The sequence below is a fragment of the Macaca mulatta genome, chromosome X (assembly GCF_049350105.2).
Source record: "Macaca mulatta isolate MMU2019108-1 chromosome X, T2T-MMU8v2.0, whole genome shotgun sequence".
In the NCBI taxonomy this organism is placed as follows: domain Eukaryota; kingdom Metazoa; phylum Chordata; class Mammalia; order Primates; family Cercopithecidae; genus Macaca; species Macaca mulatta.
The window spans coordinates 21733557-21751715 of NC_133426.1; the positions used below are offsets into that span (position 1 = coordinate 21733557).

The 18159-nt window shown below is 41.0% G+C and overlaps 1 protein-coding gene across 1 annotated transcript in view; it reads left to right on the top strand.

Annotated features, from left to right (window-relative positions):
- The window catches only part of SMS (spermine synthase), a 56796-nt gene extending 39331 nt beyond the window's left edge, over positions 1 to 17465 (top strand). The window contains exons 6-11 of the mRNA XM_001086702.5: positions 425 to 579; positions 1354 to 1443; positions 6866 to 6980; positions 7698 to 7777; positions 15169 to 15284; positions 16921 to 17465. Coding sequence (XP_001086702.3) covers positions 425 to 579; positions 1354 to 1443; positions 6866 to 6980; positions 7698 to 7777; positions 15169 to 15284; positions 16921 to 16960 — 596 coding nt within the window. The 3' untranslated portion in view covers positions 16961 to 17465. The remainder of the gene's footprint in view (positions 1 to 424; positions 580 to 1353; positions 1444 to 6865; positions 6981 to 7697; positions 7778 to 15168; positions 15285 to 16920) is intronic.
- The last annotated feature ends 694 nt before the right edge of the window (positions 17466 to 18159 follow it).

Genomic DNA, 18159 nt, shown 5'->3' on the forward strand with positions numbered 1-18159 from the left:
TAGTGTGATGAACCCGCATGTACTCACCGTTGAGTGTGAATAATTATCAACTCCTAGCCAGTCTTATTTTGCCTAAACCCCAGTCTACTTTGTCCCTCTCATATTATTTTGAAGCAGCTCACAGACATCATATTATTTCATTTGTTAAGATGTAACTGCTTTTAATTATTTGGTATATTGACACATTTTTAAGGCTGGATTTTCTTTCCACTGACTAATGTCCATTTGTATAAGGTGTCAGATGATCAGGGTTGATGAAAAAGTCCTCAATGGAAAAAAAAAGCTTGCATATTGTTGACAGTTTTAAAAAATTGAAAATGAAAAATTTACATTTTGGGCTAGATCCCAGCACTTCAGTGTGGCGGGGCCAGGTGGTTTGTGTGTGAAGGTAGACTCACCATTTGGATTTGTTTCTCCTCCCTAGATTTGGCAGAGAGTGATTTGGCGTATACCCGGGCCATCATGGGCAGTGGCAAAGAAGATTACACTGGCAAAGATGTACTCATTCTGGGAGGTGGAGATGGAGGCATATTGTATGAAATAGTCAAACTAAAACCAAAGATGGTCACTATGGTAGAGATATCCTTTGTTGTATGAGAGAACAAGTTCAGTGGGCTTCTTTTGTTTCCTTCCTTCCTTTGGTGTCTCACAACTCAAATTAATGTTACCACAGACTAGAGGCAAATGTGTTACCCATACCCAGACTGCTTTGAACAGACAAGTTAGTAACAGTACCCTTTTACGTGGCCATCAACAAAGAAATAATCGGCTGGGCACAGTGGCTCATGCCTGTAATCCAAGCACTTTGGGAGGCCGTGACAGGTGCATCACCTGAGGTCAGGAGTTCAAGACCAGCCTAATCAACATGGCGAAACCCCGTCTCTACTAAAAACACAAAAATTAGCCAGGCATGGTGGCGGGCACCTGTAATCCCAGCTACTTGGGAGGCTGAGACAGGAGAATTGCTTGAACCTGAGGTGGCAGAGGTTGCAGTAAGCCAAGATCGCGCCACTTCACTCTAGCCTGGGCGACAGAGTGAGACTCCGTTTCAAAAACAAACAAATAATCTACCTAGTTGAGGATTAAAGAGCAAATGACTTTGATACTGTGTCTGCTGCCCGGCAGTTTCCAAAATGACTTCCCTAAAGCTATCTCATGAGGAGAAAAGAAGATTCAGTTCCTTTTGCATGTCCTTGGTGGGAATATAAAGTCACTCACTGCCTCATTCATCATTTTGTCAAATTTGTGATACCCAAGTTAGCATTATAAAATCTTTGTCTTAACCCTTTCTTTAAAGTATTACTATTTAAGAATTCTTTGATATACCCAAATTCTCCTTAACCTGTTTCGGACATTGACCAAATGGTGATCGATGGGTGTAAGAAATACATGCGAAAAACGTGTGGCGATGTCTTAGACAATCTTAAAGGAGACTGCTATCAGGTAATTATGTTTTCTGGATAATATAGTTTTAAGTCAACTGATAATATAATTGATTTAAGTTATTGATCAGAATCGTGCCTTATTAAAACAGCTTTTAGTATAATTGGTTGAGAAGATAAATACGTCATCTGTCTCTTCATGTGAGTTATATGTATATTTGTATTTAGGGTACACATGTACCAATGATGGGAATGCACCAACTCCAGATTCTCTGAATGGAATAAAATGAATTCTGTTTTTTGTGGGGTTTTTTTTGTTTGTTTGTTTTTTTAATACTTCTAGGGTACCTGTGCAGAACATGCAGGTTTGTTACATAGGTATACACGTGGCATGGTGGTTCGCTGCGCCTGTCAACTCATCATCTAGGTTTTAAGCCCTGCAAGCATTAGGCATTTCTCCTAATGCTATCCCTCCCCTAAGCCCCTATCCCCCGACCGGCCCCAATGTGTGATGTTCCGCTCACTGTGTCCATGTGTTCTCATTGTTCATCTCACACTTACAAGTGAGAACATGCGGTGTTTGGTTTTCTGTTCCTGTGTTAGTTTGCCGAGAATTATGGTTTCCAGCTTCATCCATGTCCCTGCAAAGGACATGAACTCGTCCTTTTTTATGGCTGCATAGTATTCCATGGTGTATGTGTGCCACATTTTCTTTATCTAGCCTATCCTTGATGGGCATTTGAGTTGGTTCCAAGTCTTTGCTTTTATGAATGGTGCCGCAGTAAACCTACGTGTGCATGTGCCTTTATAGTAGAATGATTTATAATCCTTTGGATATATACCCAGTAATGAGATTGCTAGGTCAAATGGTATTTCTGGTTCTAGATCCTTGAGGAATTGCCACACTGTCTTCCACAATGGTTGAACTAATTTACACTCCCACCAACAGTGTAAAAGCATTCCTATTTCTCCACATCCTCTCCAGCATCCGTTGTTTCCTGACTTTTTAATGATCGCCATTGTAACTCCAGCCTGGGCCGCAGAGCGAGAATGTCTCGAAAAGAAAAGAAAATTTTAATTAAAAAAACCTTAATAATAATAATAAAAAAAGAAAACCTTAATAGTAAAATCAAGTAGTACACAAAACTAAAGATTGCTTTTACATATGTGCAAAATTTCCAAGTAAAATAATAAGCTAAATCTGTCATCTTAAAGAAGTCTATATTATGCTCAAGTAGGATTTAGTTAGAAGTGTAAAGATTTGAATTTTAAGAAATCTGTCAATTCATTATGTGAGTAAAGGAGGAAAATAACAGATGACAAAGAATTTGAGAATATTTAGCAGTCATTTTTAATAAAAACTAATGCAGTATACTTATGTAAAATTAGCCAGGTGTGGTGGCGTGTGTCTGTAATTCCAGCTACATTGGAGGCTGAGGCAGGAGAATTGCTTGAACCCGGAAGGTGGAGGTTGCAGTGAGCCGAGATTGCACCACTGCACTCCAGCCTGTTCAACAGAGGGAGACTCTGTCTCTAAAAAAAAAAAAATATATATATATATATTTTATTTTATATATATATATATAAAATATATATATTTTATATATATATATAATATATATATAACAAATCTGTACATGTACTCCCTGAATCTAAAATAAAAGTTAAAGTATAAATTACTTGAATAAAATAAAATTGCAATAGAGATGAAACTACCTAAACATTAGTAGAAATTAGGTTATAGTAAATAGAAAAATAGAAAATATAATAAATATAATAGATAGCAGAAGCCATTTCCACTGAAAATAGGAAGAAGATGAGGATGCCAATTATCTTTTTCACATTGTTTTTTGAGGCAGCTGAGATAGTAAAGTAGAAAGATGAAAACAGTATAAATCTAATTATTTGCAGATGATATGAATACTAGAAAAGCCAGGAAACTTACATAGAAAATGATTTGAATTCATGAGAATTTGGTAAAGTGATTGGATAAAGCCAGCCTAGATTTTTTTCTCTATACTAAATGCTAAATCATTTAAATAGGATTTCCTTCCCATCCATTTCCTTTCAAAGTAATCAAGTGTTAAATTCCTAGGAATATATATTTAACAAGAATGGTATTGTGAGACTGGTATGAATTATATTAAGATCTTATTGAAAGACATCAAAGTCTGAATATGTGGAGAGGCATGCTGTATTTCTTGTATTGAAATAACAGAACAGGCCGGGCTTGGTGGCTCACCTGTAATCCCAGCACTTTGGGAGGCTGAGGTGGGCAGATCACTTGAAGTCAGGAGTTGGAGAACAGCCTGGTCAACATGGTGAAATCCCATCTCTACTAAAAATACAAAAATTAGCCAGACGTGGTGGTGGGTGCTTGTAATCCAGCTACTCTGGAGGCTGAGGCAGGAGAGTGGCTTGAACTCGGGAGGTGGAGGTTGCAGTGAGCCGAGATTGTACCACTGCACTCCAGCCTGGGTGACAGAGCAAGACTCTGTCAAAAAGAAAAAAAACAACAACACAGAACAATGTCTATTTCTTCCCAATTTATTATGTGTAATCCCAAGGAGAGGGGAGGGGTTTAAAAGTAGACCAACTGATTTTAAAGTTTATTTGTAAAAACAAATATCTAAGAATACCCAAGAAAACTCGAAAAAAGAATCACAGTGCGAAGCGAAATATGTCCTATTCGTTGTTAATGTACTACAAGGCACAGTAATCAAATAGGAAGTATGAAAGGAATACACAATACCTAGGAGTGTCAAAGGAACTTGAACAGGTCTGCGTATGTGTTCCTACACACTGCTAATATGGTCTAAGATGCATTTCAGTCGACTTGGGAAAAGGTTTGGTTGAGTTAATGTGCGATGCCGGTATAATGAGTTAACCATCTGCATGAGAACCAAGTTAGCCAACCATAGAAATAGGAATTTTGGTGACTTAGGCTCTAAATGTAAAAACTAATACATTTAAGACAATTTAGAGTACTTAACCTTGGAGTTGGGAAATCTCTTAAAGATAGGACACTCAAACTGTTAATGGTATTATGTTGTCCTTACCAAGCCAAAAGTTCAGACTAGAAGAAAGACTGGTAACAAGCGTGACAGGGAATTGATCCCTTGAATAATGCAGAGTCCCTACAGCTTCAAAATGAAGTTAACTAACTTTAAAAAAGTATAAAGGGTATATTTACTGGTACTTCTCAGAATAAGTCAAATAACCTGTAAAAAGTACCACAAGACAGGCCGGGCGCATTGGCTCATGCCTGTAATCCCAGCACTTTGGGAGGCTGAGGTGGGCAGATCACAAGGTCAGGAGATCGAGACCATCCTGGCTAACACAGTGAAACCCCGGCTATACGAAAAAATAGAAAAAATTAGCCGGGCGTGGTGGTGGGCACCTGTAGTCTCAGTTACTCAGGAGGCTGAGGCAGGAGAAAGGCGTGAACCCGGGAGGTGGAGCTTGCAGTGAGCCAAGATTGCGCCACTGCACTCCAGCCTGGGCGACAAAGCAAGACTCCATCTCAAAAAAAAAAAAAAAAAAAAAAGTACCACAAGACGGTCACCCCTGTTGGTGGCCCAGGAAGTTCTTGTGAAAACATTAGCAACAGACTTCACAAAATTTAGTAGAGGAGCAATATTCCACGCTGAGGAGGATGCGAGGAGGAGACAGGTGCTCATATGCATTGCTGTTTGACATGTGAAATGCTATCAAAACCGAAACACATGGCTTCTACCCTGTGTTTGAGCACCCAGCCCACAGTTAAAAAGGTGTCACTACAAGGTTTTATTATAGATGTGCTTGTAGTGGCCAAGGCTTGGCGATGACAACAGAAAGAACGTTTTTAGTGGAATGGCGTATTTTTAAAAATGTGTGTTATTACCTGGAGAGATGTTCGGTGAAAATGTTCAAGTTCCGAATGATGTGCGTGATCCAAATTTTACAAAAGAGCACATATATTTGTATTTGTGTGCAAGTATTTGTAAGAATCTCTGTGAACGTATGGAAAAATTATGAGCATATCAAACAGGATTCATAGTGAATTGAAGGCAACTGTGGTGTTAGTACCTCCACAGGTATGATGCATTAAGTGAGACAAGTTATAAAACAATAGGACAGAAAAGTCCCAGTTTCTTACAACTGTGAGGCTATAAGAAGAATGATGACAAACAACATGGGCTAGGTTATTTTAGGGAATTGTGGTGAACTTTTTTTGGTTTTTTTTTTGAGACAAGGTCTCGCTCTGTCACTCAGGCTGGAGCGCTGGAGCGCAGTGGTGTCATGATCATGGCTCACTACACCCTCGAACTCCCAGGCTCAAGCGATCCTCCCACCTCAGCTTCCTGAGTAGCTGGGACTACAGGTACATACCACTAGGCCCAGCTGGTTTTTCTATTTTTTCTAGAGACAGGCTTTTACCATGTCGCCCAGGCTGCTCTAGAACTCCTGGTCTCCAGTGTTCCGCCCACCTCAACTTCCCAAAGTACTGGGATTACAGGTGTTGGGCCACTGCTCCTGGCCTGGCAAAGTCTTAAACTCTTGATTTCTGACTATTATATGTAATTTTTCTTTTACTTAATGTATTTTTTTTTTTAATTAGAAAACTAAAAGATGACCGTAAGTCCTGTTTAGTTTAGGATGTTGTTTAGATCCAGATGTGTCCCCAGCATAGAGCCTCAGTACTTCAAATATACAGCTGACCTCAAACTTCTTTCCTGTATTAACTATGTATGATCTGTATGGGAATTCCAGCTGGACTCTTGATTGACTCTGATGGTGGGAGCTGTTATATATAGCTTTATTAGCAGTAGCCAAGCATTAGAGAAAATTGAGGAACAACATGTTTATAGTTTGAGTAACATGCAAAAATAAATCCATAAACAATGAAGTCATTCAGTGCTTAGTATAAAAGAAAAATTAGGCTGGGTACGGTGACTCATGCCTCTAATCCCAGCACTATGAGAGTCTAAGGTGGGCAGATTGCTTGAGCCCAGGAGTTCAAGACCAACCTGGGCAACATAGTGAGACCCTGTCTCTAGAAAAACTTTTTAAAAATAGTTTATTAATTTTAAAAAATAAGAAAAATCAAAAGAAGATGATACAAATAGTGGTAGGAGAGGCAGTATAGATCAGAGATGAAAGTATGTAGTTGGCTTTCAGATAGTAATAGGTATACTTCGTGGATCTGTGGGCAAGCTGGATAACACCTCAAGTTTGTTTCTACATTGGTAAAATGGATAATAGTGCCTCTAGTATTGTTGCTTTATTGAAATGAGAAGGCATATAAAGCATATATGGTAAGCACTTAATTTTTGCTATTAATAGACATAGATGAAAGTTTTTTGGTTCCTGTAGCAGATGCTGTGGATAGCTGTGGATATAAGCCCCCACTTGGTATTTTTTTCCTCCTTCCTTTACTATTGTTTTTTGTTTAACTACATCCACATGTTGGCTTACTCATCTAGTCCTGTTCTTTCTGGAAGGTTCTAATAGAAGACTGTATTCCGGTACTGAAGAGGTACGCCAAAGAAGGGAGAGAATTTGATTATGTGATTAATGATTTGACTGCTGTTCCAATCTCCACGTCTCCAGAAGAAGGTAGATTTTTTTTTTAAACCAGGATACTTATGATGGAAATGTTTCTCTGGGCACCGTGTGAGGGTGAAAGGATCTTAGAGATTGTCTAGTTCTCTCACAGTTTTAGGGAGTTAAATTGAGGTCCATGGTGGAAAGATGACTGGATTTGGCTTCAATTCCTGGTCTGCCACTAAATGAGTGAACTCATTCAGTCATTTGAAACAAAAATGAAATAAAATGACTCATTACATTATTGAGACGGTAAATCATTTGATAATGTATTTAATTTATGTGATTTTCAACCTGTATTGGTACAAATTGGTCACTTATCTAACAACAGATAATTCCCTTTCTCAAACCATATGTTTGTTCAAAATCACAGCTAGTTCATGTTTTTTCTATAAACTCAAGTTCCTGCTGAGTTTGCAGACTCTGAATTTCTCTCAGGATTTTGCTACTTGCCCCCTTATTTAAAGCAGTTTTCTTTCACGTTTCGGCCACTGCCTTTGTGTCGAATCTATTGGTATTTTGAGAGCAGTGCTAGGTAGATGTGATTTTGGCATCCAAAATCAATTTCATTATCGTTCATGAACAAGCTCTTTGAATAGTGAGTGGGTCTCACACTTGTGGCTCTTTTTCTTCTTCCCCTTTTGGTATTGAGTATTTGAATATTTTACTTCAGATGTTGTGGATACGTACAAACCCATATTTATGAAACTTGTTCTTTTAAACCTTCAGATTCCACATGGGAGTTTCTCAGACTGATTCTTGACCTCTCAATGAAAGTGTTGAAACAGGATGGGAAATATTTTACACAGGTAGGCTACTTAACAGTTTTTTTCCTCAAAACACTCTTAAGATTTTTATATTTTGAAATCTGAATGCACGTTTTTGAAATTTATTAAGGATAGAGCAGCATCATTGGTTTATGTTGTTTCAAACAGTAAGCTTCTAAGTGGACCTGTCCTCTGCTGGGAATTAATGAGTTATCAGCCCTGGTCTTTCGCTGTAGTATGAGCTGCTGCCACCTGATGGAGACACAGACTGATTTTCTTTTTTTCCCCCTCCCCTCATCAACATACACTTGATGAAGTAGCTCTGGCTGTACTGTGAACTCCTGCCACCAGATGGAAGCAGATTGTGGTGTTTTTCTCATTCTCTAGGGGATTCTAAAACTTTAAAGATTTCATTTTTTGGTGTTAAAAATATACATATATATCTTCTATTGAAATCCTTAACAAAATTTTGAAAATCACAGCAAAGACAGCTAATTGATAATCTAGTCTCTTGGTACAAAATTCCTTGATTCATAAACATAAACACTTACATAGCATCGTACTCTGGATCTCTGAATTATTCTGAGTTCACAGGAAAATCCCCTCCTCCATTTTTTAAAGTACTGCCAGCCTGGCCGGGCGCGGTGGCTCAAGCCTGTAATCCCAGCACTTTGGGAGGCCGAGACGGGCGGATCACGAGGTCAGGAGTTCGAGACCATCCTGGCTAACACGGTGAAACCCCGTCTCTACTAAAAAATACAAAAAAAAACTAGCCGGGCGAGGTAGCGGGCGCCTGTAGTCCCGGCTACTCGGGAGGCTGAGGCAGGAGAATGGCGTAAAAACCCGGGAGGCAGAGCTTGCAGTGAGCTGAGATCCGGCCACTGCACTCCAGCCTGGGCGACACAGCGAGACTCCGTCTCAAAAAAAAAAAAAAGTACTGCCAGCCTGGGCAACATAGTAAGACTCCATCTCTACAAAACATTTAAAAGATTAGCTGGGCATGGTGGTGCATGCCTGTAGTCCTAACTCTGGAGGCCGAGGTGGGAGGATTGTTTGAGCCTGGGAGGTTGAAGCTATAGTGAGCTATGATCGTGCCACTGCCCTCCAGCCTGGGTGACAGAGTGAGACCTTGACTCAAAAATAAACACAGTATTAGTTTACTGTATTTAAATGTCAGGAACAGGCCAGGTGTGGTGGCTTACGCCTGTAATCCCAGCACTTTGGGAGGCCGAGGCAGTTAGATTACCTGAGGTCAAGGAGTTCGAGACCAGCCTGGCCAACATGGTGAAACCCCGTCTCTACTAAAAATACAAAAATGAGCCAGGCATGGTAGCAGGAGCCTGTAATCTCAGCTACTCAGGAGCCTGAGGCAGGACATTGCTTGAACCTGGGAGGCGGAGGTTGCAATGAGCCGAGATTGCACCACTGGGCTCCAGCCTGGGCCACAGAGCAAGACTCCGTCTCCAAAAAAAAAAAAAAAAAAGTCAGGAACAGGTAGAGGTTTTAACTTGATTCTCCTGAGGAGATGTTTGCAAGCAGACCCTATCCTGGACATTTTATGGAATCTGAGATTAATAATGCTGAAAACAACTTAGCAATTCTAAGAGACATCTTGATTCAGGCTCCAGCCTATCCTGTTGTTCCGCTCTTCCCTCTGCGTGCAAGACCTGCAGGCACATTGTGCTTAATCTTAGACTTTGCGCTTGGTGAAAATGTTGGGAAACTTTGAGCAGAGCAAAGCCCTATCTGTTAATGGAGTGTCTCTCCCCCACCACCCCAAGGTTTAGAAACGATTTTTACAAACATGTTGTAGATGGATATAACTATTCAAAGCCAGGAGTCTGCAAACATTGGGCCAAATCTGGCCTCCTGCTCGCTTGTTTGTAAAGTTTTCTTGGCACACAGACACGCCCATTTATTACATAGTGTCTGTGGCTGCTTTTGAACTGAGTAGTTGTGGTAGATACTGTATGATCTGCAGAGCCTAAAATAGTTTCTGTCTGACCCTTTACAGAGGAAGTTTGCTGACCCCTGTCTTATAGGAAACCTGCAGTGAAACCTGCTCAAATGAAGCTTTCTTATTGTAAAGAAGCAAGTTGGACTTTCTTATGATGGTTTTTTTTTCTTTTTTTTTTTGAGACGGAGTCTTGCTCTGTCGCCCAGGCTGGAGTGCAGTGGCGTGATCTCAGCTCACTGCAACCTCCACCTCCTGGGTTCAAGCGATTCTCCTGCCTCAGCCTCCTGAGTAGCTGGGATTATAGGCATGTGCCACCATGCCCAGCTGATTTTTTTGTATTTTTAGTAGAGATGGGGTTTCTCCATGTTGGTCAGGCTGGTCTCAAACTCCCAACCTCAGGTGATCCGTTCCCCTTGGCCTCCCAAAGTGCTGGGATTACAGGCGTGAGCCACTGCACCCAGCCATGATGGGCATTTTTTAAGCAGAGCATATGGAATCTTTTTCTTTTCATTTTTTTGAGCTAGGTTCTTGGTATGTAGCCTAGGCCGGAGTGCAGTGGCACAGTGGCGCTCATTGCAGCCTCAACCTCCCAGGCTGAAGTGATCGTCTTGCTTTGCCCCTCCCAAAGTGCTGGGATTACAGGCATCCATTGCCAGGCCTGGCTAATTTTTGTAGAGATGAGGTCTCACTGTGTTGCCCAGGTTGGCCTTAAACTCCTAGATTCGAGTAATCCTCCTACGTCAGCCTCCTGAATTGTTGAGATTACAGCCATTAGTGACCGTGCCCAGCCAGAATTTTTTCTTTTAGGTTTCTGCAAACACATAGAAGAAAATCTCAAGCAGCTTAAATCAAGGAAAAATGTGAGGCTCTGGGATCTTGAACAAAAAGAGGCTGAAAAAAATTTGGATCCACTACAAACTAGCCAGTCTGTAGTACAAAAGACAGGACAAAAGAGACAGCCACACTAACTCCACCTGTTGTCTACTACAACCGTGTGACTATTGTTCTTTTGTTCTGAATATTGGCATGGCAGGCCACCTCCTATGGAGAGCCGTTATCTTAGTATGAAAGGCTAATAGAATGCTTGCTTAGTGTACTACCACAACCCATTTGTAAATATTAATGACCCAGGCTTTGATATCTTGCCTTTGCCAATAGACTTTTTACCAAAATCAAAAGGATTGTATGCCCAGGGCTGTCTTGGTTTCTAAGAATTGTCCGAAAGACATATGACGTGTTTTCTGTCCCCATGTTCATTACAGTTAGAACCACAAAACAATCTCATTATATAACACCTGGGGTTCATTCAGTACATTTGGTGGTTGACAGTGTCACATGGTAAGATTTATGTGGACAGGCATGTATAGCCCTTTTAAGAAGTAGTAATTAAGTCAAAAAGCAAGTGATTCGACTCAGGATGTATTGATGTAGTTGCCACGGGGCAGTTTTGTTTTTTTTTTTAACTGCCAGGTGACATACTTAGGAGGTAACCCAGATTCCTGGCATGCCCACCCACTTTGCCCAAGTGTGCAGCTTAGAACTGGAGTCAGGTTAAGGGTGGGATGAAAATGTGTTGTTTTACAGAAGCTAAATGTTCCCACCTAAAACTGCTAGCATCACAGTGGTGAGTTTGTGATGTCATTGGTATTACTGTGGCTGCCTGAACGCAGCCTTGTCAGCATCCCAGGAAGCTGGGGAATGCATCGTGGAGAGGCGTGGGAATCAAGGTGGGCCAATAGAATTTGAATTGGGGAGGAAGTGTTTTCATGGAACCTAGGAGGCAGATCCTGGGACTTGACCTTCCTCTCTTCTCTCCCTCCAGCCTCATTTAAAAAAAAACCTGTAAGTTATATTTCTCTCTCGTTCCTGCTTGCCTTCTAGAAGCAACCCATCCTTGGTCTCACTTTTTTCCGTTTCTGTATCTTCTAGATGGTTCTTACATGTATGATTTCCTAAATCATTATACTATGTAATTTTATTTGCTTTTGAACTTGATAAAAGTTGCTAAGGATGTATTCTTCTATACCTGTTACTGAGGTGTCATGTGCCTGTAATCCTAACTACTCAGGAGGATCGCTTGAGCCCAGGAGTTCGAGGACAGCCTGGGCAACATAGTGAAGACCCCACCTCTAAAATAAACAAAAGCAAATGTCACCTGTCCACACCTAACATGGGGAAAAGAACTTTCTAGAACTGAAGCTATAGAATTTGGATTTAATCCCCTAGTGAAGCCTCAAAGGGTTAAATAAACCAATGACTAATAAAATCTGAGTTTGCAGGATTGCAGGTAAAAAAAGAAACAACTTGCTGAAACACTGAAACTCCCCACACTTAAGAAAGAAAATCACTGGCTAAAATCTGTTAAAACCAATATGCCCCATTAGAATTTGCACAGAACAAGCTTGCTGATGTCACAGCCTAAGTTTTCACCACTTGCTTCATACTAACCACTTCCCCGCCCTCGAGATTGCACACAAGACCCATTAGTGGGCAGAAAGAGATAACCATACGTGCCCGAGGATTTTCCAGATCTACCCTTTCCATCCACAAATCAATCACCTGCAAATCTCAGAACCTACCCCTTAAATTTGTTTTTTTGGAGATGGAGATGGAGATGGAGATGGAGTCTCACTCTGTGGCCCGGGCTGGAGTACAGTGGCTCGATCCCTGCTCACTGCAACCTTTGCCTCCCGGGTTCAAGCACCTCTCCTGCCTCAGCCTCCCAAGTAGCTGGGATTGCAGGTGTGTGCCACCACACCTGGCTAATTTTTGTATTTTTAGAAGAGATGGGATTTCACCATGTTGGCCAGACTGCTCTCGAACTCCTGACCTGAAGTGATCCGCCTGCCTCGGCCTCCAAAGTGTTAGGATTACAGGTGTGAGCCACTGCAGCCAGCCCCTTAAACCTTTTCTAATAAAAGGACTGCCTTTAAGCCCAGCACAGGGAAACGTATTTAAGCTGGACTCCTGTCTCCTTGTTAGTTGACTTACAATAAAAAGCTTTTCTTAGGCCAGGCTCGGTGGCTCATGCCTGTAATCCCAGCATTTGGGGAGGCTAAGGTGGGAGGATTGCTTGAGGCCAGGAGTTTGAGGCTGCACTGAGCTGTGATCACAGCACTGTACTTCAGCCTGAGCAACACAGCAAGACCCTGTCTCTGAAAAGAAATTAAAATAAGCTTTGCTTTTCTTAAAACCCCAGTGTCCTAATACTGACTTCTAGAACATTGGGCAGTGAGCCCCTTTTTCTTCAATAATGCCAGGTGTGGCCCCACCCCTTGTTCCATCCCTTTTTCTTATCCTTAATGGGTGCTTAATTCTTTGCTATTAGATTTTTATTCATCTCCCATTTGTTTCTCTTAAAAAGAAAAAATGTCATTCCATTTAAATAGACAGGAAAGTGAAATGTATCATGTTACTTTTTTGGGTAGGTCTCTATTTGTGGTGTGCGTTTTCTTCTTTTTTTGAAACTTCTTGACAATGTTGGGAAAGAACAAATTGAAACTTTCCTATTTTCTTACCACAGTCTATGTAAGGAAGTCTTCCCATATAACCTCTATAAAGAGAGAGTGTGGTGTCAATTTTAACATGGCAAAGCCATTTACTGTGCACCTTGGTGGCATTTTCATTCTATAGCTTCCCCAGTGGCGATGGGTTCTAAAAACAACTGGGCAGTTTTCTATTTGTGAATCTTAAATTACACGTGTGGTGTTTATATGCTCTCATGGTGAACTTGATGTTGAAACCAAATTACATGCTGGCAAAGGGCACTTTGACCATGGCCATATCCCACTGCGGGACCCTAGATGATGGGTTACTAAACAGTCTGGCACTGAAGGATGACGTCATGTTGAGTGAATGTGCTAAGTTAAAACCACCAAGGCCAGCTCTCAGAATAATTCTAACCTCTTGCCCGTGACTAGCTGGCTGGTTGGTTTTGAAAGCCATTCTCAGGAGTTCTTACATCACAGGCTGCCTTTATTTGTAAATAATTTTCATCTTGCATTATACTTAGCTATTTTGAGGCAAATTAAGAGTAACTTTTTTTTTGAATTGGAGTTTCGCTCTTGTTGCCCGGGCTGGAGTGCAATGGCGCAATCTCAGCTCATTGCAACCTCCACCTCCTGGGTTCAAGTGGTTCTTCTGTCTTAGCCTCCTGAGTAGCTGGGAATACAGGTGCATGCCACTACGCCTGGCTAGTTTTTGTATTTTTAGTAGAGATAGGGTTTCACCATGTTGACCAGGCTGGCCTCAAACTCCTGACCTCAAGTGATCCACCTGCCTCAGCCTCCCAAATTGCTGGGATTACAGGCCTGAGCCAGCACTTCCAGTGAAGAGTAACTTTCTTAAGAAATGGAATCAGCCACCTGGATTCAGTATTACTGTCTTGTGAATACCAACTTCAGAGATTAAAAGGAAATAGTTGGTATTTCCTTTTAATCTCTGTATATAAATACCAGTTTTGTTTTCTAAATTCATAATGAAAATCATTTGGGGAAAATTGTGCTAAAAGGATGGTAAAGGCTTCCCCAGACTTAATCCAAATTTACATTTTAACAAGATCCCCTATGATATCATATGTACATTAAGGAGTTAGAAGCATTGCTCTAGAGTTGGGCAAATACTGTATCCATTCAGCAACTCTGCTATACCTTGGCTGGCATCTCTTGAATTCTCTTCACCTTTTTTTCCTTATGGTCACAAGATGGCTGCTGCAGCTCCAAATATCACATCTAGGTTATAGCTTGGAAGAAAGTTGAAGAGGCGGGTGGCTCTCTCTTTGTTCTGAATCAAAAGCTTTTCCAGCAGCTACCAGCAAACTTGCAGTATATGTCATTGACTACCCCTAGCTGCTGGAGATGCTGAAAATGGGGTGACTGGAAAGGGAGAAATGCTAGAATAATGAAGTTGAGAGAAAGTTTTTGATAAGGTGTGCAACTGGGGGATATCCCTAGCATATATATCCTGAATAGACTTTTGTTCTCTTATACACAGATTCTAGGAAAAAAAATAGGGGTGAATATAGTTCTGTGTCAACATTTTAGACTCTTAGGAGAATTGTAGTTTAAACCATTGTGGAAATCAAGAACACTATCTTTTTGATACTTCGTTTATAACATAATGGTGACCGTTATTGAGAAAATTTCCTTTGAATATGTTATTTGTATGAATCTTTGCAAATTGCATGGTTTTAATTCAGTGACTGTGTCACTAATAAGAAATCGGTTTCACTGCTTTCTATCATTTCATATTCTAATAATTTGAAATGGCTTGGTCAATGAGGTAGAAGGATAACGAGCTCTAATGGGTCTATAAATAGAATGCAGTGTGATTTGTGAAAATACAGAAGCCTTATCTTGTTTTTAAAGATGAACTTTTATCTAAAGCTAGAAATGTTCTTCTTTATTAACGACCTTCAGATGAGTGGGGCCCTTGGAAGGACTCAAGAATCCCATTTGCTTATCTCTCTTTGATTTAGGGGAACTGTGTCAATCTGACAGAAGCGCTGTCGCTCTATGAAGAACAGCTGGGGCACCTGTATTGTCCTGTGGAATTTTCAAAGGAGATCGTCTGTGTCCCTTCATATTTGGAATTGTATCCTTTGACCATGACATTATTTTGCCAGATCAAAGCACCCAAGTAAATCCTATGCCAATTAAAAAATTTAAATCCCAATAATAAACAATTAGCTTAGCCGTAGAGTATATAAAGCCCTGGTTCTCAAGCTTCGGTGCACATTGGAATCCCCCGAGAAGCTTTAAATAAAATCTAACATTCTAGACTCCCATTCTCAAAAGTTTTGGCGGGCGCTTGCCACAGCTTTCCAGGTGCTTTTAATGATCAAGCACTACTGGTGTAAAGCATCGGTTCTCAAAGGTGTTGCCAGACCTGCAGCATCGCTCAAGAACTAGTTAGACATGGACATTCTTAAGTCCCACCCCAACCTGCTGCCCAGTCAGAGGAATTCTGGAGGTGGGGGCCCAGTGACCTGTTCTACCAGCCTTCCCAGGGATTTATGTGCACCTAAAAAGTTTGAGAAGCCCTAGTCTAAAATAACCATCCTACCTGTGGCAGGTAAAATGTCTAAAGACACTCATTCTACTCTTACATTAAAATTACCTGATGTTAATACTAGTTTCTACACTTGATGCTAATTTGCAGTAGAAATCGAGAACTAGAATGATGTTGGGGACTGCACAGTTAGCGTTGGTGTTCTCTGTTCCACTTAGTAAAGTTAGTCTAGAGAAATAAAACATGGAGAAAAAAGGAAATGAGAGCATTATCATTGGAAATTTGTGCCACAACACAGCTGTGGGCTATAGTCTGCAGACAACAGCTTCCTTATCTGCTGTTGCCAAGTCCAGGTTCCTGTGACGGCAGGTTTTTTTTTTTTTTTTTTTTTTTTTTTTTTTTGCTGTCAAGGTTGCTCTGCGACTGCTGCTGACCTCCAGTGAGGCCTGGTCCCATCAGGCTGGGGCAGAGCCCGGCAGCGCAGACTGCCTGCTGAGACCAGATGGCCAGCAAGAGGCAATGAGAACCCTCGAGATCCTCCACGTGAGGAGGGGGCACTCCGCCTGCTGGGTGGCCGTGTCCCTCCACAGCCTGTACAGAGCTTCAGCATCTCCTCCCAACTGTCCACCTTCGTTTAGGGTTCCCCTCAGCATGTTTGTCAGGCCTGTGTTTGCATGTTTGGAGATTTGAGAAATGAGTTGATAACATTTGAGGCAAAGGCTTCCACCTGCTAGTTCTTCTCTCTCCCTCCTTCCTTCCCTCTCCTTTACTCCTCTGACCTTTTTTCCTCTCCTTTTTCTTCCCTCTCTTCCCTCCCCCTTCTCTCCCTTCCTTGCATTTCCTGCTACCCCAGTTTTCCCTCCCTCCCTCCCTCCCTCCTTCCTTTCCTCCTTCCTTCCTTTCCTTCTTCCTGCCTTTCCTTCTCATACTAATTCCCTAAAACTTGTGAGACTTTGGATCGGTAGTGTTACCTGAGAGAATATTTGTGTTCCTTTAGCCTTCTGTTGTCCACTCAGTACCTCCTTCAGACATCCCAGGTGGTGGGGATGTCCCCAGGCTGCAGAGTGGCCTTATTCAAAGGCCTTCATTCTCATTCCCACAGTGCTCTAAGCCATGAAGCTTTTCATCCGTCTTTCAATTTGTAGGCCAGCAAACGAATTACAAGTGATGCCTTTTCTTCCTTGAATTACCTGCTTTTATTCCTTGACTCCCTGACCAGGTGGGTATTTTACACTGTTTGGAAGAAAGCTAAACCTTGAAGATCAATAGCCCCTAATCACATGTGCTGCGAATGGCCTTCCTGACCTCCATATGCTGTACATGACATCGAAATGAGTCAGGCAATTGATTGTGAATTCCTTAAAGTTTTCCTTTTTTTAATAATTATTTTTAATTTAAACAAGCAAATGGCAAATGTATATTTTGATGAGCTTAGGGTGTTATTTTTTTTTGAAAGTCAGCTGAAGGATGGTTAGACAGCACAGCGAAGACTGCTAAATGCACTGACCTCCCCTCCCCCCGCCATTAGAATGTGATTCTTGTTCCTTTTTATTTCTCTGTGGGCTTTTGTTTTTGTTTTTGTTTTTGTTTTCGTAGATCTTCAATTTGGATATTTGGAGGAGTAAACATCGTTGTTTTGCTGGAGGGATGATCTTGATGATGTTTCTTTCCCCAAAAATTGACTTAGATATTAAAATTTGGTGCTTATAAGAGAGAGTTAAAAAAATAAATAGGATTGCTTCAATTAAAATTACAAAAGAGACATTTCACGTGTTCTGTCGTTTTATTTCAGCCCAGTCCCTTCTTTCTAACTTGTGATCTCATAGATCAACGGTATCTCCTGGTCTGTTTCTGGTTCTATCACTCCATGTCATTTATCTCTTTATAATAGGATGGCCTTGGGGCCTTTTTTGAACAGTAGTAATGACTTCATTCGCCACTGTGCTAAATGATACACAACCTATTACATTCACCAGTCCTTCATTATACCATTGACCTGAGGCTAGCAAGAGATTTTGTCTGACTGTAAAGTTGAAAGTCAAAAGCTTATTTCTGTTCCTACTCTTACCAGTGTGTTAGATGTGGAAATAAAAGTCATTTTGGGTAGCTGCTAGGAAACTTGGTGAGCAGATTCTTGGCTGCACCGATGTATGACAGAATTTGTGGAGAGGCCTGCGGCAATATGAGCAACTTAAAAACTCCTAAAGAAGTGCAGGTAGCTAACAGCTTGATTGCGTTTGTGGGTAACGATCCACATCAAAAGTGAGCTTTACACTGACTTGGATTGTTAGATGTCAGTGGGTTATTCTGTTGTTTTTATAAAAGGTTTATACTGTATCAATGGAATGAGTCATTTATGGTGAATTTGCAATAAGCAAAGGATTACAGATGAAAATATTCAGTGTCCATTTTGAGATAGAATTGGTGTCAACAAAGAACATTCTTCTTCCCAAGGTGT